The sequence below is a fragment of the Octopus sinensis genome, linkage group LG15 (assembly GCF_006345805.1).
Source record: "Octopus sinensis linkage group LG15, ASM634580v1, whole genome shotgun sequence".
In the NCBI taxonomy this organism is placed as follows: Eukaryota; Metazoa; Mollusca; class Cephalopoda; order Octopoda; family Octopodidae; genus Octopus; species Octopus sinensis.
The window spans coordinates 56,684,781-56,708,433 of NC_043011.1; the positions used below are offsets into that span (position 1 = coordinate 56,684,781).

The window sequence follows — 23,653 nt, forward strand, 5'->3', positions numbered from 1 at the left end:
TCGGATGGTTCTCTTGTGTGCCACCGGCACTGGTACCACAAAGATACAGATTCCATTGATGTTCATCTATTTTGATTTGTTTTGATTTTGATTTTCACTTGCCTCAACAGCTCTTCACAAGTGTCACAAGAAGGAAGGTATGCACAGGTGGACTGACTACGTCCCAGGTAGGGGCCATGGGTTATGGCCTGACTAGTCTTGCCGGGTCTTCGGATGGTGTTTTTATGTGCCACCGACACAGGTGCTAGATGAGGCTGGCCAACGGCCACGATCGGATGGTGTTTGTCATGCGCCCACAGCACGGAGGCCAGTCGATGCGGTACTGGCTACGGCCACTTTCGGATGGTTTTCTCTTGTGTGCCACCGGCACTGGTACCACAAAGATACAAATTCCATTGATGTTCACCTATTTTGATTTTTGATTTGTTTTGATTTGATTTTGATTTTCACTTGCCTCAACAGGCCTTCACAAGTATCACAAGGAGGAAGGTATGCACAGGTGGACTGACTACGTCCCAGGTAGGGGCCATGGGTTATGGCCTGACTAGTCTTGCCGGGTCTTCGGATGGTGTTTTTATGTGCCACCGACACAGGTGCTAGATGAGGCTGGCGAACGGCCACGATCGGATGGTGTTTGTTATGTGCCCACAGCACGATGGCCAGTGATGCGGTACTGACTACGGCCACGTTCGGATGGATTCTTGTGTGCCACCGGCACTGGTACCACAAAGATACAAATTCCATTGATGTTCATCTATTTTGATTTGTTTTGATGCCCCCTAAGAAGGTGTTAACCAGTAACTTACTGGTTCAGCAAATGAAGACTTATCGAAGAAATACTAGACTTAAAAATGAAATAAATACTGGGGTTGATTTGTTTAACTAAAACTATTCAAAGTGGTGCCCCAGCATGGCCACATTCCAATGACTGAAACAAATAAAAGTCAAAAAAATTAAAGAGAGAATCCAAACAAATGAAGTTGGAAAAAGAAAAAGGAAAATGAAATAAAATTCCTTACGTGGACGAGACTTTGTGTTTTGTTGAGTTTTGTTGATGTGGAGAAACGCTTGGTTTTGCTGCAGAGTTCATCTGGTTATGAGAAGAAGTAGAAAAGAATTGAGTGAAGCTGCTAAAGTTTAACATGGAAAATCAAATAATGAATAGCAGAAACATCTTCAATAGACGTAGAAACCAGTTGTATTTTTATGTGTAAATGCTCTCTAAGAAGTGAAGGCACATGGCTCTGTGGTTATAGCGTCAAGCTTATGATCGTGAGGTTGTGAGTTTGAATCCCGGACGGGGCTGCATGTTGTGTTCTTGAATAAGACACTTTATTTCACATTGCTCCAGTTCACTCAGCCGTAGAAATGAGTTGCGACATCACATGTGCCAAGCTGTATCGGCCTTTGCTTTTCCCCTGGATAACACTGGTAGCATGGAGAGGGGAGGCTGGCATGCATGGGCGACTGCTGGTCTTCCATAAAAAATGCAACCTTGCCCAGACTTGTGCCTGGGAGGGTAACTTTCTAGGTGTAATCCCATGGTCAGTCATGACTGAAGGGGGTCTCAGCCCTCTAAGATGAGCCTCTGTTGTTCATCATGGGGCAGACCGGCTTCAGTTTCAAGAGTGCAATTTTAACTGAGAGACTTTCTTAAATTATTGCTAATTTATAAAGTAAAGTTATGTCTGATAAAAGAGTTCTCACAAAGAGAACTATTTGATATAAATATTGGTAATAATAATAGTACTGCCTAACTAGCCCTTGTGCCGGTGGCACATAAAAGCACCCACTACACTCTGGGAGTTATGGGCATTAGGAAAGGTATCAAGCTGTAGAAACTCTGCCAGATCAGATTGAAGCCTGGTCCAGCCATCTGGCTTGCCAGTCCTCAGTCAACCCATCCAACCTATGCCAGCATGGAAAGTGGACATTAAACAATGAATAAGGATAATAATAATTCTTTCTACTGGAAGCACAAGGCCTCAAATTTGGGGGAAGGGATTAAGTCGATTACATCGACCCCAGTGAGTAACTGTTACTTATTTCATCTACCCCAAAAAGTTGAAAGGCAAAGTTGACCTCGGCGGAATTTGAATTCCTAATGTAGTGACAGACGAACTACTGGTATCCATTTCGCCTGGTTTACTAAAAATGTTGCCACCTCACCACCTTAATAATAATAATATTAGTCAGATAAAAAGGAAGGAATTGTTCCTTTATTTATTTAGAGATTCAGAAAGCCTTCAAAATTTTCCAAGCATTTGAAATGGATTGGAAAGAAATAAAATAAAGAAAAATAAAGTAAAAAAAACTTTATTTACTTTCTGTACCTCTATGGAAATAGTTTTTTTTTTACATTATTTTTCTTTATTTAGTTTTATTTCATTCTTATTTCATTTCCTTAGGAAATTTAGACTTTCTGTGCCTACACACACACACACACACACACACACATACACAGACTAAGGAGCAATTCTCTCATTTCTTCTGACTGACCTTTATTGTATGTATGTATGTATGCATGCATACACACATGCAAGAATGCATGTATATGTGTATATATAATTAGCTTATTTCAGCTAATTATATATACACATATACATCAGCTTTATTCTTTTACTCTTTTATTTGTTTCACTCATTTGAGTGTGGCCATGCTGGAGCACCGCCTTTAGTCGAGCAAATTGATTCCAGGACTTATTCTTTATAAGCCTAGCACTTATTGTATCAGTCTCTTTTGCTGAACCACTAAGTTACAGGGACGTAAACACACCAGCATCGGTTGTCAAGCAATGTTGGGGGGGGGGACAACACAGGCACACAAACATATATACACACACACATACATATATATATATATACATATATATGACGGGCTTCTTTCAGTTTCCATCAACCAAATCTACTCACAAGGCTTTGGTCAGCCCGAGGCTATAGTAGAAGACACTTGGCCAAGGTGTCACGCAGTGGAACTGAACCCGGAACCATGTGGTTCGTAAGCAAGCTACTTACTACACAGCCACTCCTATGCCTATATCAACAACTATTTCCGTATTTCATCCACCCACACTGAAATAAATCATGTCAGACAATGAACAAAATTCATATTTTACCTTTGACTGAGACTTCGAGGCAGATACACCATAATCTCCTGCATCATCACCAAAATCCTCATCCTCAAGGTCTCTGTCAATGAATATTATCATATATATCTATCTATATATACATTTGAAATTTACAAAAAAACAAAAGACTAAGACAGGTTTATTAACAACAAGCAGGTGTATTAGTTTGACACTCAGGAAAGTGAGAAAGTCTTTTATGTTTTGAGCCTATGCTCTTCAACAGAAAGTAATAAGAGAAAATAGAGAGAGAATAAAAAAACTTGTGGATTTAGCGATCAATCATGGCAACTGGTTGGAAAAAGGTAGTTGGACAGGAGAGCTAGGAAGAAGGGGAGATAATAAAGTACTGGTGCTCCCAAAATGAAGGTGTGTATGTGTGAGAATGTGTAAGTGTATGCATGTGGATATATATATATATATATTTATATACATGAATAATTTAGATACAGACAAGATAAAACATAGAATGAAGACATCAGCAAACTATGTACAGGTTGCATGGAAGTGCTTAACAAAACTTATACAGGATCCACATCCTGTTAATTTAACCTATCAAGTCCCACTGTCCTATAAATAGGACACTGAGAATGTTAAATAAGCTGTATCACATTGTCTCAGTGTCCTATTTATAGGACACCGAATATTTCAATTTCTACTTGAAGTAAAGGAGTTTTAATAATTAATTTTTTTCATTTTAAAATCTGTAAAAATTTAAAAGTAATATTCAAACATTTAAGTATTCTGGGACTTAATGGGTTAAAAGAGAATGAATGCACAAGACAAAGTAGATTTTCTTGTCCTCCTCCTCCTCTCTACCACCACCACCACCACCACAATGATCATCATCTTTTAACGTCCATATTCCATGCTGGCATGGGTGGAATGGTGTGACCGGATTCAATGGATCAAAGAACAGCATCACGTCCTACTGTTTGCTTTAGTTTCTACAGCCAGATATCTAATTTTCTAATGCCAACCACTTTGCAGAGTGCATTGGGTGCCTTTTCCATGGTACCAGCACTAGTGAGGTCATCACTTTCAACTGTGTAAGACCACAGTAGAGAAAGGGGCAGGTTTATTTTAGGAGATAAGGAGAAGTATGAGGGGCCAAGGAGTAGCCAGAAGGAAACAAAAATAGAGGTGATGAGATGTGATGGTGGACCCTCAAGGTGAGAGAGGACAGGAGGATAGGGAGTGGATGGGTGAGAAGAGGGTGCATGAGTGTATGGGGAGAGTGAGAGGCGGTCAGAGATAGGGCATGGGTGGAGACAGGATGGTTATGGCTGAAGTATTTTAGATCAGAAATCAACTTGACCAGGGTTGACCCAGGGCTAAAAAACAACAAAACTTACTGTAGAAATTCATCAGGGTTTATATGATCCAGCAAGTTGGATGTGATGTGTGATGTTTCCAGATTAATTAAACCAACTCTACTCTCTGAAACATCCACGGGTTGATCTTTCTGCAAAGAAACATAAAACCAAACTTTTAATTCTTTTATGAAACTGTGGCCATGCTGGGTTTCAGACCATCACCGCCACCATCACCACCACCACTATCATCATCATCATTATCAGTAACAGCAGCATCATTTCAGTGTTCACTTTTCCATGGTGGCAAAGGCCAGATGGAACTTGTTGAGGTGGGATTTTCTACAGACAGATACCGTTCCAGTCACTCAACCCTCACCTGTTCCCAGGCAAGGTAGCATTTCCCCATAACCAGACATGTTTTCATGGAAGTTAGAAATGATTGCCTGCATGATGGTGATACTCGTTTACAACCATCATGTTAAAGCAAGGAAATAATAACATACGCACACACTCACGCACACAACAGGCTTCTTTCAGTTTCCACCGACCAAATCCACTCACAAGTAGATTTGATCAGTGGAAACCGAAAGAAGCTTGAGGCTATAGTAGAAAACACTTGGCCAACATGTCATGCAGACAAACTGAATGTGGAACCATGTGGCTGGGGATTAAATTTCTTACCACATAGCCATGCCTGCACCTATACACCTCTGTGTCTATATGTACATGTGTGTGTGTGTGTATACATTTGTTATGTGTAAACAGACATGGAACAGCACCAGTTTCAATATTTTGTCTCAGAGAAACTTCCAAAAGAGATGTTTGTATTAAAAGATATGGCTTTGATTAGAAGCCTGTTGGAAGTGTTGTGACCTGAGGAAGCCATCAGTTTCTCAGACAGAAAGAGTCTTGTGAGACTGCAAAGACAGGGTTCCATTTCAATACTAGAAATATTACACATGGCAAGGTTAGTCACTTGCCATACAACCCTCCGCTGTAGCATTCCTGCAAACTGGCATTTTGGTTAACCATTCTTTGCAACGATTCCTGTAAGGAGGCCAGGAATTTGCATGGAATATTTGCAAACATATCACTCACTATTAGTCCCTCGGCTTCTCTAACCAAATAAGCAGTCCGAGCTTCAAGTTCCGCATTCAGTTCTCTGGTAAAGAAAATGAAATATCAGTTATTACAGTAAAATAAATATCAGATATGTAACAGAATATTTAAGACATGTCAGATACATAATACAATATGAGTAAATATCAGATATAGGGCAGTGAGCTGGCAGAATCATTAGCATGCCAGGCAAATTGTTTCAGTCTTAAGTAAATAAGTACTAGAGGTAAATGGTATTCCAGTGAGGGTCTTATTTGACTTATTGTAACATTATATGGCATTAGAAGATGATCAGAACAATCCTCTTCCTCATTATTGGTTAAGTGTTGGAATTATGAAACAGCATGGAAGAGCCATTTTAGCAATCACCATCGTCATCATTACCATCGCTGTCATCATCATCATTTTAACGCCCTTTTCCATGCTTGCATCGGTCAAAGTTTGTTGAGACAGATTTTCTATGGCGAGATGCCATTCCTGTCACCAGCAGTGACCTCCTGCTTTCAAGCCAGGTGATATTCCCCCATTGCCAGGCATTTTCTCACAGAATATTGGAAATGAACAATACTGCTTGTATAACAGTGACACTCTTTTACAACTATCACATAATGTCATGACAAGGAGACACAAACATACACAACAGTCATATATATACATATATGACAGGTTTCCTTCAGTTTTCCATCTACTAAATTCACTGACAAAGCTTTGGTCAACTTGGAACTGTAGTAGAAGAGACTTATTTGCCCAAGGTGCCATGCAGTAGGACCGAACCTGAAACCTTGAAGAATTTTTAGTCGAATGAATTGAGACCAGCCCTTCTTTTCTTTTTTTTTAAAGCCTGGTGCTTATTCTATCTGTTCCTTTTGCTGAACCACTAAGTTAACTCATGAACTAATCACAATACACAATCCTTCCTACCCATCTCATCGTCTTTCTGGAATCTCCTGCTATTTGGCTGCTATTTCATGTACATCATGTGGTTGGGAAGCAGACTTCTTAACCAAAAAGCCACACCTGCATCTATTTGACAGACTTTGTGTATCAAAATATTCACCCCCCCTCCCTGCCTGCTCTCCCCAATCTGGTTACTCGTTCACTGAAGTGTGATGGAAATTTTGACACTTCAAGAAATAAATGAAAAGTGAATTTAACAGTTTTTGTGTGATTTTAGATGGTTAAAAGTGTTGCTTCCATAATGTAATTGCTTCTGTTTCAACATCTGGTCCCTGACCGAATCATCTGCCAGACAAATACAACTCTGAAGTTTCAATCATTATTATTATTATTATTATTATTATTATTATTATTAATTAGCATTGAAGTTCCTGTCAAAGACTGAGCTTACGGATTTACTTCTACTACAGACCTGGCAACAACACACGTATGAAAATACCTTGGAAGTTTCTATTCGTTAGCTAATGATGTTAAAACAAAGAAATACCACTGTTAGATTACAGAAGAAATATATATATATATATAATCTTTCTTTTAGTTGTTTAAGTCATTAGACTGGCCATGCTGGAGTAGTGCCTTGAAGAATTTTTAGTCGAATGAATTGAGACCAGCCCTTCTTTTCTTTTTTTTTAAAGCCTGGTGCTTATTCTATCTGTTCCTTTTGCTGAACCACTAGGTTAACTCCTGAACTAATCACAATACACAATCCTTCCTACCCACCTCACCATCTTTCGGGAATCTCCTGCTATTTGGCTGCTATTTCATGTACATCAAGTGACCACATAGCAGCTCTATGGCTGGCTTCTGTAGCCATTGGCTCATTCATATCTACATAAATATTTGTCAGTCTTTGTGAAGTTTGTAAGAAACGACAGAACTCTATCTGCAAATTGTTTACAATTTGTTCATTAAAACTTTGTGACCTTGTTGGTTGTTGTTTCGCTCAATCAAATGTGAACAAAGAATCCAGAGGTTAGAAATTATGAACTTGATATTATTTGTAACTTGAAGGTTTTCATCTCAAAATTACTTCACAGAAACATTAAATGTTTTCATACATAGAAACTAATTAATTTGCAAAATATACACTCGCTTACGTAATCAAAAATATAACGATTACAAAAGTGAGAACTGAATTGACAAAAGAGAGAAGGTGTTTATACCATTTGCTCATGGATGTTTAGTTTCAATCCACTGAAGGGGCTGGCATGGCTGTGTGGTAAGAAGCTTGCTTCCCAACCACATGGTTCTGGGTTCGGTCACACTGCATGGCATCTTAGTATCTTCTACTTTAGCCTCAGCCCAACCAAAGCTTTGTGAGTGCATTCGGTAGATGGAAACTGAAAGAAGCTTATTGAATGTATGGATGTGTGTGTGTATGTTTGTGTCTGTGCTTGTTCCCCACCACCATCACCATTTGATAACCAATGTTGGTGTGTTTTCATCCCCATAACTTAGCAGTTCAGCAAAAGAGACTGATAGAATAAGTACCAGGCTTAAAACCTAAGTCCTGGGATCGATTCATTCGACTGAAAATTCTTCAAGGTGGCGCCCCAGCATGGCCACAGTCTCATGACTGAGAGAGAGAGAGAAAGAGAGAGAAAAGACAAAACCTAAAATAAATCGGGACTGCTGAAAGAATCGACTCACTGATACAGTTTTTCTTTGTCAATTAAATCATTGGTGTCTTTTTTGCTTTTAGTTCCTGACTTCTTTGAGGTAGAATTAGTTCTTTTACGAGCTGGAGCGGGAGGAGGAAGAGGCATGCTGAAAATTCCAGGATGTGTCTGAAAGAACACAAAAGAAAAAAGAACTTGATATTCTTTATCATCTTCACTTGGTTTACATAAGACCTTTTGGGATTACTGGAACCTCTGGTCACTGTTGCTAATGACAAGAACAAAGAAGATTTAGTTGGAGTTTCTCAGCTGTAAACTCTTGGTGAAGGAGTTTGTATGACACTGAAGTCAATGAAATTGGTCCCCTAATAGTCAACTGGTATTTTATTTCAGAGAATGATTTTGACTGATCTTGCATTAGACAACAGCATAGTTCTAGGTTCAAACCAGATTGAATTCTTATAAAGTCCCATGGTATTAAATTTAGTGCATATTTCTCATCTTTTGTTCTTTTTTTTATTTGTTTGTCATTTATCAAACAAATCAACCCCAGTTTTTTTGTTTTTAAGTCTGGTACTTATTCTATTGGGCTATTTTGGTGAACCACTAAGTTATGGGGACATAACAAACTGACACTGGTTGCCAAGCAGTGGGCGGGGGGGGACAAACACACACACACACAGCACACATATATGTATGTATATGTGTGTGTGTATGCATGTATATATATATATATATAAAAATTAAATTAGAGATAAAACCACTATTAGGCAAATCAAACAGTGAAAAACATAAACCAAAACATAAAAATAAATATAATTAATATAATATGCAAAATATATAAAATATAAAATTTAAAATTAAATTAATTAAATTTAAAAGCCGAAGGCTGCACCAGGCCAGTCAGATCTGGCAGTGTTTCTACAGCTGGATGCCCTTCCTAACGCCAACCACTCCGAGAGTGTAGTGGGTGATTTTATGTGCCACCGACACAGGTGCCAGACGAAGCTGGCAGACGGCCACGCTCGGATGGTGTTTTTTATGTGCCACTGACACAGGTGCCAGACGAGGCTGGCAGACGGCCACGCTCAGATGGTGTTTTCTTATGTGTCACCGACACAGGTGCCAGACGAGGCTGGCGAACGGCCACGCTCAGATGGTGTTTGTTACGTGCCCTCAGTACGGAGGCCAGTCGATGCGGTACTGGCTACGGTCACGTTCGGATGGTTTTCTTATATATATATATATCATTGTGTGTGTGACTTTGGGTCACCCCACTGCTTGACAACCAGTGCTGATGTTTTTATGTGCTCAGTTCAGCAAAAGGGACCTATAGAATAAGTACCAAGCTTTAAAATTTACTGGGGTTGATTGATTCAACTAAAAAAAAAATCTTCAAGATCCACTAAATTTAATGCCATGGGACTTTGTAAGAATTCAGTCTGGTTTGAACCTAGAACTATGCTGTTGTCTAATGCAAGGTCAGTCCTGGTCAGTCAAAATCATTCTCCGAAATAAAATACCAGTTGACTATTGGGGAATAATTTCATTGACTTTAGTGTCATACAAACTCCTTCACCAAGAGTTTACAGCTGAGAAACTCCCAATTAAATCTTCTTTGTTCTTGTTGTCGTTAGCAACAGTGACCACAGGTACCAGTAATCTCAAAAGAAAAAAGATAGCAGAGAAATGTGCAGAGAAGGTTAAACTGAAATAAATTCTGCCAACCGACAGCAGCCAGTTTTGGGGTCTGAGAGGAGATTTTGGTGCTGTTCTACTCTTAATCCACTGTTGAGTATTTAGTGGTTGCGAAGAGATCCAGTTGAGAAAAGCAATTGTTCCAACAAAATACAGAAATACAAATTAGCCAAAATAAAATAAAATAAACGAGCATGAGAGATTGATTGGAGAAGGAAAATACAAAACAAAACGAAATTTTAACCAATTAGAAGAATATTTTGATTAACAAATTCTAAATCACCTCATGCTCCCTCGTTATAGCACTCTTTGATCGTGGAATACTTTTAGTTAAAACATCAAAAAATTTATAATAATATTATACTTTCATTAAAGATGTTTTATTGCATAAGATCTTAATTATGAGATCTTAATTAATTAAATGTATTCTATAATTTCCTTATGACATTACACCGTTCAAACGTAACATAACACTATGAATGTCTCCTCACATTTCCATTGAAGTATTGGGTTAATGATTCGTACTGACATTATATATTTCATTCTTTAATCATGAGACTGTGGTCAGGCTGGAGCACTGCACTCAACATGTTATTGAACCTAAGTACTTCTTTCAGTTTTCTTTTTTTATTGATCCTTGTTTATCAAGTAGCTGAGTGACATTTTTTTTATGCAACATCAGCCTTTTATCCAATGGTGTTGTGTCAGAGACAGACACTGGACTGTGGCCATACTGGAGCACTCACAAAGGGTTTTGGTAGAATAGCTCAACTCTTGATTTTTAAGCCTTGTACTTACTCTGTTGGTCTTTTTTGCTAAACCCGAATGTTATGGGGACATAAAAATGAACCAACACTAGTGTCAAGCTATAGGTTGACACATATATGTGTGTGTGTGTATACATTCATATACATATGAGAGGACCTTGTCTTGCAAGGTACTTGGTAGCCCCATGGGGGGGGGTCTGGTACTACATAAAAAAGCATGCAGTACACTCTGTGAAGTGGTTGGCATTAGGAAGGGCATCCAGCCATAGAAACCATGCCAAAATAGACAATGAAATCTGATGCAGCTCTCCAGCTTGCTGCTCCTATCAAACTTTCCTACCTGTACCAGCATGGAAAGCAGATGCTAAATGATGATGATGATGATGATGATGATGGCAACAATGATGATGATGATGAGTGGTAATGTGATGGAGGGGTGTTGTGGAGAAATTCTTTTTGATTAAATTTGGGGTTACATTATTGTTCAGAGTTTATTCCTGTATAAAGAACTTTGTAAAAGTGTATATTTAGATGTGTCAGTTACAGGTCATGGGATTTATATATGAATTTCAATTTGTGTATATCATTGGAAGAATTTTATCCTTTTTTTTTCTTAGATATTAAACACTCCTACAGAGGGAGAGTTTCTGACAACTAATTTCATAGATAACTTCAGTCAGTTGAAGCTTCTGAACTCACAATTATTATATATGTATCTATGGTATGCTTACTTTCTCAACTCTGGATGAGAAAAATAAAGTAAATTGCAGTTGGATTTGAACCTTGAACCTAAAAAGTCATAAATAAATACCACAAAAGCATAGTGTCTAGCACTCAAAACCATTCTGCCAATGGACAAGTCTAATTTTAAAATGTTTCAATGAAGTTTTATTTAAACTGTGTGTGTGTGTGTGTGTGTGTGTGTGTGTGTGTGTGTGTGTGTTTGCAATGGCACTGTTTATACTGCATTGACATTTCATTTTGATGTCCCACCTAAATAATTTATTCCATTTTCCAGTTGTTTGACTTCTGGAGACTCATTAAATAAAATTCCTTACAAGAAAGAAAAAAGAGAAAACTAAATTATGGTTGGCACCAGGAAAGGCATCCTGCTGTAGGATGTTGTATAGAGGACTCTAATCCTTACCATAGCAGCATGGAGAAAGGAGATTGTGAAAACGATGATGTCGGTGGTGGTGGCAATGATGATGGTGGTGGTGGTAGTGGTGCTGCTGCTGTTGTTGTTGTTAAGCAACAAGACGGGTATGGGTGAATAGGTGATGGTCTGGGGCTTAGGGGCGGGAGACCCCAGACCTTGGAAAAAAAAAATTTGGTCGTCTTGTAGTCGAGGGCTCTTCATTGACGCCCGACACCACTGGGAGGTGGCCCTCGCTGGAAATGGAGATCTCCAGGTCCAAATTCTTGAACAGCTGCTGCTGCTGCTTTGTTTGTTTGTTTGTTTGTTGAGCGAAGCGGTCTTTGTCCTCTTCGGAGAAGTCCAGAACGTGGTCCTTTGCTATTCGTAAGACCCGCAGAAGAGAAAGCAGGTCAACCCCCGACACCGAGGGCATCAACGGATGGATGAATGCGCATCCAGGCTCAGCGGTTGCGTAGAAAGTCGGGGACAAGAAACAGGAAGAAAGAGTGAGAGAAAGTTGGAGCGAAAGAGTACAACAGGGGTCGCCACCACCCCCTGCTGGAGCCTCGTGGAGCTTTAGGTGTTTTCGCTCAATAAACACACACAACGCCTGGTCTGGGAATCGAAACCGTGATCCTCCGACCGCGAGTCCGCTGCCCTAACCATTGGGCCATTGCGCCTCCACTACTGCTGCTGCTGCTAATGGTTTGTAATGATGCAAATAAGAGACACCAGCTGCCAGGCCACAAGAACTGATACCAAGTTTCTTCTTTTCTGCTGTAAAAACATTTCCTTCCCCCAAACCCTTCTTCACTTCCTACCTTATATGTAATAAAACAGCTTCTTACTTAGCTCCTTCCATGACTCCCACTCCTGTTACCTGACTAAATAAACAGACAGGCCCCCCACCCCCTCGTTTTTATGAAGACATCAGGAATTTATTGGTTTATTTATTTATTTCTTTTAGAGACATTTCAATTCCAAACAGCCATTTAACCAGGATTTGCTCTTATTTATGACTGGCATTTGTTTGGTCGGGTCTGGGTGTGTATGTATGGATGTCTAAGGGAGTGTTAGTGTGTGTGTGTATGTGTAAGTGCACATGTAATAGCATGTTTATGTGAGCATGGTGTATGTATATGTATATGTGTATATGCATGTTTTTATGAGTGTGTGTGCATGTGCATGCGTGTGTCTGGTATGTTTGTATACATATGTGTGTAAGTGTATGTGTGATTTTATGTCTGCATGTACGAGTATACATGTATGTATGAGTGTGCATGTGTGTGTGTGTGTGTACGTGCAAATATAAGCTTATATTTATGCATGTGAACATGGTGTGTGTGTGCATGTGTTTATATTTGTGTGTGTTGCATATATATATACACACACATATATATTTGTGTATACATATGTATGTATGTATATATATGTATATATATGTGCATGTATATATGTATATATATGTGTGTGTATATGTATATATACATACATATATACATACACACACATATATATATGTATGTGTGCATGTCTGTTTGTGTGTATGAAGCTTATGTATGATTTTGTATGCATCTATGCTTGTAAGTGTGCCATTGTGTGTGTGTGTGTGTGTGTGTGTCTATACATATGTAAGTATTCTTTTCTTTCTTTCTTTAACTTCCCAGAATATTGGAAAATACAGAAAAAAAAAACCCAACTAAATCTAAAAAATGAGTGAAGACTTTCCCATTTAACAGCAGTGGGGGTGCTGGTGGTGGTAGAAGACAACTTTATCACCTGCCTGAAACTTGATACCAAGGAATTGGTGTGGTCTGTGGCTTAGGGGAAGGCAAGAAGGCACAGCTAAGAAAGGCTTGCTAGTTGAGAAATGCAGCTGAGTGACACTGGCTGGCTGTTAGAGTGAGGAAATTGCACTTCAGCCCATAACCCCACCTCTCTCTCTCTACCTTATCTCCTTCCTCCCTGCCCCCTATCTGTCTGTCTGTCTGTCTCTCTCTCCCTGATCACACTCCTATTTGTTGTAATAAAATACAGAATTGCTGTCAAGATGTGGAACATCCCTCATATGTTTTTCTGACAAATATTGGATTGAGAGTCAGTCACAGAGACAACCTTCTCATTCTTATGGCATGATGAACCTGTCAGAGACTTTCTGTGAATTCTGCTACCATTATTATCAGTCTTTTTATTTTTCCCTCAAGCCTGCTTCTTGTCTCACAAACATTTCCCAGAATCTAGAATCCTTCTGCTGATTTGAGAAATATTAATTTTTTATGGAAACACAAAGCTAGAAATTTGAGTGGAAGGGAGCATTCAAATAATCGGACCCTAAGCGGGTGTCTCATACTTTATTTTGGCTGCAAGGAGGTGACCAGTGGGGTCAACATAGGCATTGGAAGGACTGCTTGGATGTGGGTGTATGTTTTGAAGACCTGAAATGATCAGTGACCCCCTTGACACAACACCAAGAAGGATGTGTCGTCCATCTGGGTATTGCATCTGTGGATGTATTTTAAACTGTGAAGACTGGAAAAGAGGAAAAGGTGACTTTGGTGGAATTTGAACTCGAAATAACACATTGTTTTATAGTGTGGCTAAGAAGCTTGCTTTGTAACCATGTCATTTCAGTTTCAGTTCCACTGTGTGGTACTTTGGGAAGAATTCTTCAACTATGAGCCCTAAGTTGGACAATATCTTGTGAGTGAATTTGATAGACAGAAACTGTGTAGAAGCCCATAGTATGCATGTATGTATGTATGTACATACATACATACATACATACATAAATATATATATATATATATGTATATATATATACATATATATATATATATATATATGCAAATAACACCTGTAAGGAGGTGCTTTATCCATTCACTAAGGTAAATGGACCCTTGACCAGGAGGATGCCCTTCCTGATGCCAACAACTCCAAGAGTGTAATGGGTGCTTTTTACGTGCCACAAGTACAGGAGCCAGTCAGGTGGCACTGGCAATGACTACGTTTGAATGGTGCTTTTTACATGCCACCAGCATGGGAGCCAGTCAGGTGGCACTGGCAACGATCACACTCAATTGGTGCTTTTAACATGTCACTAGCACATGACCAGTCAAGCTGCACTGGCATCGACTACACTCGAATCGTGCTTTTTACATGCCACCGGCATGGGAGCCAGTCAGGTGACACTGCTATCAGTCATGACAATGATTTCACTTGACTCAACAGGTCTTCTCAAGCACAGCTTATAGCCCGATGATTGAAGGGTACCTTTAAATGGGCCAGTTATGCAACACTGGCATCAGTTACTGCTGTGATCTCACTGGCCTTGCTGGGTCTTCTCAAGCACAGCATATCTCCAAAGGTCTCGGTCACTTGTCATTGTCTCTGTGAGGCTCCACATTCGAAGGTTGTGCTTCACTACTTCATCCCAGGTCTTCCTGGCTCTACTTCTTCCACAGGTTCCCTCCACTGTTAGGGTGTGACACTTCTTATACATACACACACATACATATATAAACATACACACACATATTATATGTATAAAACATAAACCAAGACAGAGTCAAACGTTCTTTACACTCATGCAACACCAACCTTGTGGCCTCCAAACACACCAGATTTAAATCTCAAAGACTAATGTGTTTGGAGCATGATTGAAAGAGAGACTCATCGACATCCTCACAACACATCAGCTTCACTGAAGGCCTCCATTGTCCATATGATGAAACAAATAAGGACCATTTAGGGCAAGGGTGTCAACAATTCCAGTCCTGTGTGGAAAATGTCATCAAAGCTGAAGGCAGACTCACGAAAGCTTATATCAACCATATGTTTATTCAAATACTTTCGGTATTTTGCAAGATTAGAGTTGTCTTATTGCATTACCAATTATATCCCCGAATACTTCTCACATCCTCTGTGTGCATGTGTGAGCATATATATACATGTGTGTGTGTATCTGTGTGAGTGTTGGTGTTTCCTGGTCTTCACATTGTTTAGTAGTTGTGAATAAGTGTCACTGTCATACAGGCAGTGTTGTTCATTAATAATTGTCTGTGGAAACATGTCTGGTCATGGAGAGATATTATTTTGCTTAGGAACTGGCGAGGACTGGTGACAGGAAGAGCATCCAGCTGCAGAAAGAAATCTGCTTCATTGAATTCTGTCTGACCTAGGCAAGCAAGGAAAAGTGGATGTTAAAATGATGATGGAGGTGGTGGTGGTGGTGGTGATGATGGTAGTGATGATGATGATGACGATGGTAGTGATGATGATGATGACGATAGTAGTGATGATGATGATGACAATGGTAGTGATGATGATGATGACGATGGTAGTGATGATGATGATGATGATGATGATGATGGTGTTAGTGATGATGATGATGATGGTGACGGTGGTGGTGAATTTATCTGCCAAGAAATTACAGCAAAAAGTGGAGGAACACAAAAGGAAATAATGTCAGCATGGAGACGAAGTTGAAGAACAAAGAAACAGGCTCACTCTCCTCTCTGCAAATCTTTAAAAGAAAAGAACTGATGCCATTGTTAAGACAACCTTCCAACTTCTTTTAGCATCAGATTCCTTTTGACTGATGCCAAACTTGGCTACTTTTCTTCAGTTCTATTGTTTTATTAAGCAGATAATTTCTTTGTTTCATAACTTGTTAATTTTTAAAAAATTCTGATGGGAATAGCTATTTATTTTAGCATGTCAATTAACCTTTTCAGGCCTGTTTTACCTTTTTATATGAAGAAAACAGTTGTTTTCATGATCTAAAATAACTGATGCAGTGAATTTCTGGTTTTTTGCTTGCTTTTCATTAGATATATATACATATATATATTCACATACACATATATTACATTGAACTGCAGCCATGGCTATGGTTCTGGCTTTAAGGATTTTGGTCAAACAAATCAACTCCAGGACTTATTTTAGCTTCAGGGTCTGACTCCTTTTCTATCTGTTCTTTTTGTCTCACCCCTAAGTTAAAGGGGTTATATACATACAATATACATATAATTTAAATTTTGAATTTTATATTTTATATATTTTGTATATTATATTAATTAATTTTATTTCTATGTTTTGGTTTATGTTTTTCACTGTTTGATTTGCCTAATAGTGGTTTTATCTCTAATTTAATATATAAATATATATATTTATACTGTAAAATTAGATTTAATCCTAAATCTAATTTTTCCCTGTAAGTTTGGATTTACTTCCTAATATTATTATTATACATATATATATATATATATATATATACACATATATAGATATGTATACATATATACTTATATATATATATTAGGTACAACATTAAAAGATGATGGCAGTGATGATGTATCCAGGGCAATAAATAGTAGAAGACAGTTGCTCAAGGTGCCGTACTGTGAGACTGAACTCATAATTGCATGGTAGCAAAATGAGCTTGTTAACCACACAGCCATGCCTGGATAATATTAAACATATTCCTGTGCCAAAATATAGAGAGAGGTCACAGTTTAAACTTTGGAAATTTACCAATCCCAAAGTAACCTGCATAAGTCTTCATGCGATATCAATCCGCAAGTGAATGACAACATCTCTTCAATCTTGATTCCAGATGGTTCTGTTCTTCGACATGTCTATAACATTAAATGAATTAATTGTTTCAATCAGGAATCAAGTGAAGAGAGAATGCGACAGTTAGGTGTAGTCTTGCCACACACACACACACACAGATGCATTGTGTTGTCCAGCTGTCTGCTCTAAAAACATTTTAAGATTAGATACGTAAATGTTCATCTGTAATAGGTCTGAACAGGTTAAAATTTCCAATTTGTCAACTTAATATATCGTATTTAAAATATTAAATATTCACTGAGAAAACATTGTGTTTTATTTCTAAAACAGTCATCAATAAGATTATTAAACATTGTTTCACAATAGCAAGCAATAAATATGCTTGCAATTGTGAACAACAAACAGAGAAAAAAAAAAGTGATTGTTTTTTCGACCAAAATTGTTAAATGCAAATGCTTCTTGCTCATTATTGCAGTGGTGGCTATATGGTAAGAAGCTTGCTTCCCAACCATATGGCTGTGTGTTCAATCCTGCTATGTGGTGCCTTGAGCATGTTTCTTCTAGTATAGCCTTGAGCTGATCAAAGCTTTGTGAGTGGATTTGGTAGACAGAAACTGAAAGAAGCCCATCAAATATTTGTGTGTGTGTGTGTATCTTTGTACCTGTGTTTGTCCTCCACTACATTGCTTGACAACTAGTGTTGGTTTGTTTATGTCCGCATAGCTTAGCAGTTCAGCAAAAGTGACAAATATAAAAAGTACCAGCATTAACAAAAGTCCTGGGATTGAATTGTTCAACTAAAAATGTTTGAAGGTGGTGCCCCAGTATGGCCACAGTCTAATGACTGAAACAAGCAAAAGATACGAGAGGTTGTTTGCTGACACAAGCCATGCTACACAATTAATTGTTAACCTAAGTTGAGAGTTTTAGTGGCGCCATTCCTGTTGAAGTGGTTTCCCCTTTGTGATTCCATTCAGTATCAACACGAATCAGAGGTTGGTGTTAGGAAAGGCGTTCTGACAAGGGATGGCCATGCAAGGAAAAGTTGAAGAATCACCAAACTTGTATAACTAAGAACAACTGAGAGAAAAAGATGAACTTGATCTTCTGGACTGACTCAACAGAGTTGGAGGGAGGGTGTGAAATGTTTGGGGTTTGGCCATTTTGGCCTCACTCATTTTTGATGCTGATTTAGTTGGCATCTGGCATTTTAATGTTGCCCTTGTTCTCTCTCTCTCTTCCTTCTCTCTCTCTCTCCTCCCTCTCTCTCTCTCCTCCTCTCTCTCATCCCCCTATCTCTTCCTGTTTATATGTGGGAGAATATTTCTCTTTTATGTGTTTGAGAAGGAAAGTGTTTATGCCAATCAGGTTCAGTTGGAATCTCCTTCTCTCTCTCTCTCTTTCCCCTTCTCTATTTGTATGTGTATATTTCTGCATGTGCGGGTGTGACATGTTTGCCCCAGGTGCCAGAAAGTACTGTCACCAAAGAAGCCATCACCAAAATAGGTTCAATGTCCAGTCAGCCATGCCAAACACCCATGCCCAGTCCATTCAAAGCTGGATATAGATACCTGAGCTATGACATACAAAATGTATGTTCTATATTGGCTAACCTTGTTCTAAGCTTTTTTTTTTTTTGGTCTGAAACAGATACTTAACCTTTTCAGATATTGCAGATGAATACTATCAAAGCCTCCAACAAAAAAGGCAAATTATGTATTCATTGAATCAACAAATATTTTGTGGCCAATGGAGAATTTTTGGTTTGTTTATTATTTGGCAGACATAAAATCTTTACCATTATAATGGATGCACTCACAAAACTGCAACTGCATTCATACGACTGTAGAAGCAGATGATTATGCTTTGATAAAAGCAAGCATCATGTTTTGGGAAAAACTTTTGAATGGTGAAGCATTTGGAAGCATTTCAAAGCAAAAGGTTTAGCAAAACACTGTCAAACAGATTCTTTAAACCTGAGTCTCCCAAAGTCAGATATCATGTGACATGTTAAGACAACAAAGAGACTGTTACTCAATTATTTACCAAATACAGAGAATTCACTTAATGAGTTGAAAAGGAGGTGTTGAAGAGTCTGGAAGTAAATTAATGCCTGGTGCTATTTTAATTAAGATGGGAAGTACCCATTGCCTACTTTTGATGATTTTTTGATAACTATTCAGTCTTGTTTGAATGTTGTCAAGAATGTGTAGAGCCCCAATTGAATGCTCATATCTGGCGCTAGGTTCAAATGGAAATATTTAGTTTCTTCTTTGGCCACAGTTCTTTTACTCACACGCAGACAATTTATCAAAGTCACGTCAAACAGAAAACTTTCTGTGAATGAATGGACAAAGGTTTATATTTTGGCAAACATTTAAGACCAACTGAATGGAGAAACAGCCAAATGCAAACACCAAATAATAGAAATTTGTAAAATTTGCCAAGTTTTGTTGGTAACATTTGGTACGGCTGAATAAACACTTTCTCGAACAAAATGATTGAAAAATATGTCTTTGGTCAAGAATGACACAGGCAAGATTAAATCCTTTGGCTATTCATTCATAGCCAAAAAAAAAAAGGGGCAAACAAAATAACTCTGATTGCAGTTGCCGTTTGTTTGTTGAGCGAAGCGGTCTTCGTCCCAGAGCTCGCAAGATCGCACCTCAGGATTGTCTGCAGAAGTTTGAAATGTGGTCCTTTGCTATTTGTAAGACCCACAGAAGAGAAAGCAGGTCAACCCTCGACACCGAGAGCATCGCGGATGGATGAATGCGCATTCAGGCTCAGCGGTTGCGTAGGAAGTCGGGGACAAGAAACAGGAAGAAAGAGTGAGAGAAAGTTGGAGCGAAAGAGTACAACAGAGGTCGCCACCACTCCCTGCCGGAGCCTCGTGGAGCGTTAGGTGTTTTCACTCAATAAACACACACAACACCCGGTTTGGGAATCAAAACCGCGATCCTCTGACCGCGAGTCCGCTGCCCTAACCACTGGGCCATTGCGCCTCCACTTGCAGTTGCTGTGGAATTTGTCTTCTGTATTGGGAAAAGAACTGTGATACATTCTGACTGGTTCAATAGTAAACTTATTTGAATAATAAGGTTTTATTATTGTGACTTTGCATTCTTAGAAAGTCACTATTGAGATTTTGCTAGAAATACATCATAAACTTTAATCAATGCCTTTCAAAACCTCCCAGTTTCAGCAAAATCCTGTATTTTTTTTTCTTGCCTCTCGTTACACTTGGTTCATCTTTTAATATTAATTTAGAGGGAAAATCCTGATATTGAAGGAGAGAAGTGTGTACAGTGTGTACTTTGTGGTTCTGAAACAATAATGCATGGGAGAAAGCAAGTTTTCCTAATGTGGACCTGACAAAGGGACCAACCATCCAAACTGGTATCATAAAGCAATTAAGGATATGGAGAGAGAGGAAGTCCCTGGTCTGTCAGGTGTTCCACTGAGATGCTTTACCCCCCACCCACACTTTTCTCCTGTACACCTATTCATTTTGCTAATGGAAGCTTCCACCTTTATGTGCCTCTGATTCTGTCCTTGGCATTATGCATCTCTCTTGCACCCTACCACTTCACATCATCTGTGCTGCCATCAATCACCTCACTAACCCATTCCTATTTCCTCCACCCTTCCCTCCAACTGATTTTCAGGACTGACCACACCTCCACCCCTGTTCACCCCTCACCTGCCACTCTCCTTCCACACTCTTACTCACCCACCCATTCACCCTGACTAATTCTCTGCAACCAATTCTCTTTTGTTCTCCTTTCTATAACTTGAAGGTACACCCTAACACATCTTCACCACCATCACTTCTCTTTCCCAACTGAGGTAACCACATACCTCCTCCACAGAAAGACACCTGTCACACTTGGCCTTCTATCATACTTTAGCTTCTCATCATTTGGCAAAAAAAAACTGCCTCCCCCAAAACTACTCTCACCTCAGTTGGCGAGGCCTTGACTTGCAAATTACTTGGCAACCACATTAAGCAACCAGTACACACTCTCAGAGTGGTTGGCATTAGGAAGGGCATCCAGCTGTAGGAACCATGCCAAAACTGAGGCATTGGGGCTTGATGCTGTCCTCTGAATTGCCAGCTGCTGTTGAATCATCCAACTCATGCCAGCATGGAAAAATCATCATCATCATCATCCTCACTATCATCATCATCATCATCATCATCACCACCACCACCACACCACCACCACCACCACCACCATCATCATCATCATCATCATCATCATCATCATCATCATCATCATCTAACATTTGTTTTCTATACTGGTATGGGTTGGACAGTTTGACAAATGGCTGTGGAGAGGTTGGGTAACTCTGCTCATAGGTAAAAATTTTCTCCCATTCAAACCTGAAATTCCTCACTAATGAAATTTTAAAAAGCAAAAGGAGAAAATGGTTTAAGTATTAAAACCAAAGCAGAACTGTATTTGGCAGATTATAAATAACCCATCATGCCATCTATTTTGATCCTCATGATGGTGAGCCTGATGTTCTAACCACTGAGCCATGTGCCTTCACTACAATATATATATATAAGAGTGATTATACTTTGAACGTATATCTACTATAAGGGCAGCGAGCTGGCAGAATCGTTAGCATGCCAGGCGAAATTCTTAGCGGTATTTCGTCTGCCATTACGTTCTAAGTTCAAATTCCGCCGTGGTCGATTTTGCCTTTCATCCTTTTGGGGTCGATTAAATAAGTACCAGTTACGTACTGGGGTCGATATAATTGACTTAATCCGTTTGTCCTTGTTTGTCCTCTCTGTGTTTAGCCCCTTGTGGGTAGTAAAAAAATAGGTATTTCGTCTGCCGTTACGTTCTGAGTTCAAATTCCGCCGAGGCCGACTTTGCCTTTCATCCTTTCGGGGTTGATTAAATAAGTACCAGTTATGTACTGGGGTCGATATAATCGACTTAATCCATTTGTCTGTCCTTGTTTGTCCCCTCTGTGTTTAGCCCCTTGTGGGTAGTAAAGAAATACATGTATACACATTCATCTTTAAGTCATGAAGGCTGGGCTTTTCTTTGACCAAATTTAACAGCTTTTCTGATAAAGTGAAATGAAGAGAATAAACATGATGTTTCACTCTGTCAACAACTTTCTGTAGCTTTTGTTCCTTCCTCTTAATATTTTATTATTGTAAGTTTTACAAGCTATCAATTGCGATAATTTAATATAAGTTATATAATCTAAGAATCTGTAAAATCAAAGAGTTGGCACAGATGCGACTCTTTAATTTAATATTATCGTAGGCACAGATGCGCTTTACAGGTTCTTTTGAACTTGTAGTTCACCACTGGAACTAAAAAGGTACAGCATTGATGGTGCGAAGAAAGGCCCTTTCATTACTACCATTTCTCCCACTGGTCTCATCTATAAGTCAATACATCAATAGATCTGACAACTCATTGATGAAGAAATACCTCTGATGATGAAAAAGTCTTGGGATAGATCAGATAAATAACTGGATTGATTGTGTGACAAACAGATATATCTATCGTCGAAAGAATTATTGGAGGAGTTTGAAATCGACTGGTAAACATCAGTTTGATTTCAGTGAAACAACTTCCAACATGATAAACAAACGTTAAGTTAGAATCGAAAGGTTAAGAAAATTATCATATGTGACGAATATGAGTGACAAGAAGAAGGAAACGGTAGAAAAAGGAAACAAAATTTATAAATAAAACATATTTTTCTCTGTCAGTTCTTTATAAGATTCATAACTTGTTGATGGTGTTTACTTAAATTTTGGTTATGAGATGAGATGAGAGGTCATGTAGTCCTTCTTATATAACGTTATATTTTGGCAACACATATATTTACATAACCTTCCTACTTCACCACAAAACATTTTAGTATCTTTTATTTGTAAAGTGTCATTGGAAACAGTCATCGGAGCTGTCATATTTCCACCACCGTAAACTTAACTCAAGTGACAAGCCAGGCCATAACGGCTCACACCAAATAAAGTAATGGCGGCAGTGGATGAAATATTTAAATCACTCGACTTGCTTCCTTCAAATACAAATTCAATAAAAGAATCTACAGCTTGAACAAAACCATGAAGAAATAGATAGAACTGTGAATTTGTCATTAATTCTATCAACTAGTAAATAGCGTTTAGCCCCAGGCAGGCTCACGTTGAGCAGAACTACAAACAAAAGTATTCTACTCATAATCATCTCATCTGTATTATCCAATATCACATAAAAGAATTGGGTAGAATTTAAGGAAATTTGTATGCATGCTTTTACATATAAATACATACATATATCTTACACATATATACCATTATG

The 23,653-nt window shown here is 38.7% G+C and overlaps 1 protein-coding gene across 2 annotated transcripts in view; it reads right to left on the reverse strand.

The window, feature by feature from the left end:
- LOC115219985 (testis-expressed protein 9-like) overlaps nt 1-23,653 on the reverse strand; it is a 46,619-nt gene that overhangs the window by 14,643 nt on the left and 8,323 nt on the right. For both annotated transcript variants that reach the window (XM_036509792.1, XM_029790286.2), the window contains 5 exons: nt 8,167-8,303; nt 5,539-5,602; nt 4,480-4,589; nt 3,116-3,188; nt 1,020-1,090 (listed from right to left, as the gene is read on the reverse strand). In XM_036509792.1, the coding sequence (XP_036365685.1) occupies nt 1,020-1,090; nt 3,116-3,188; nt 4,480-4,589; nt 5,539-5,602; nt 8,167-8,303 (455 nt within the window). The remainder of the gene's footprint in view (nt 1-1,019; nt 1,091-3,115; nt 3,189-4,479; nt 4,590-5,538; nt 5,603-8,166; nt 8,304-23,653) is intronic.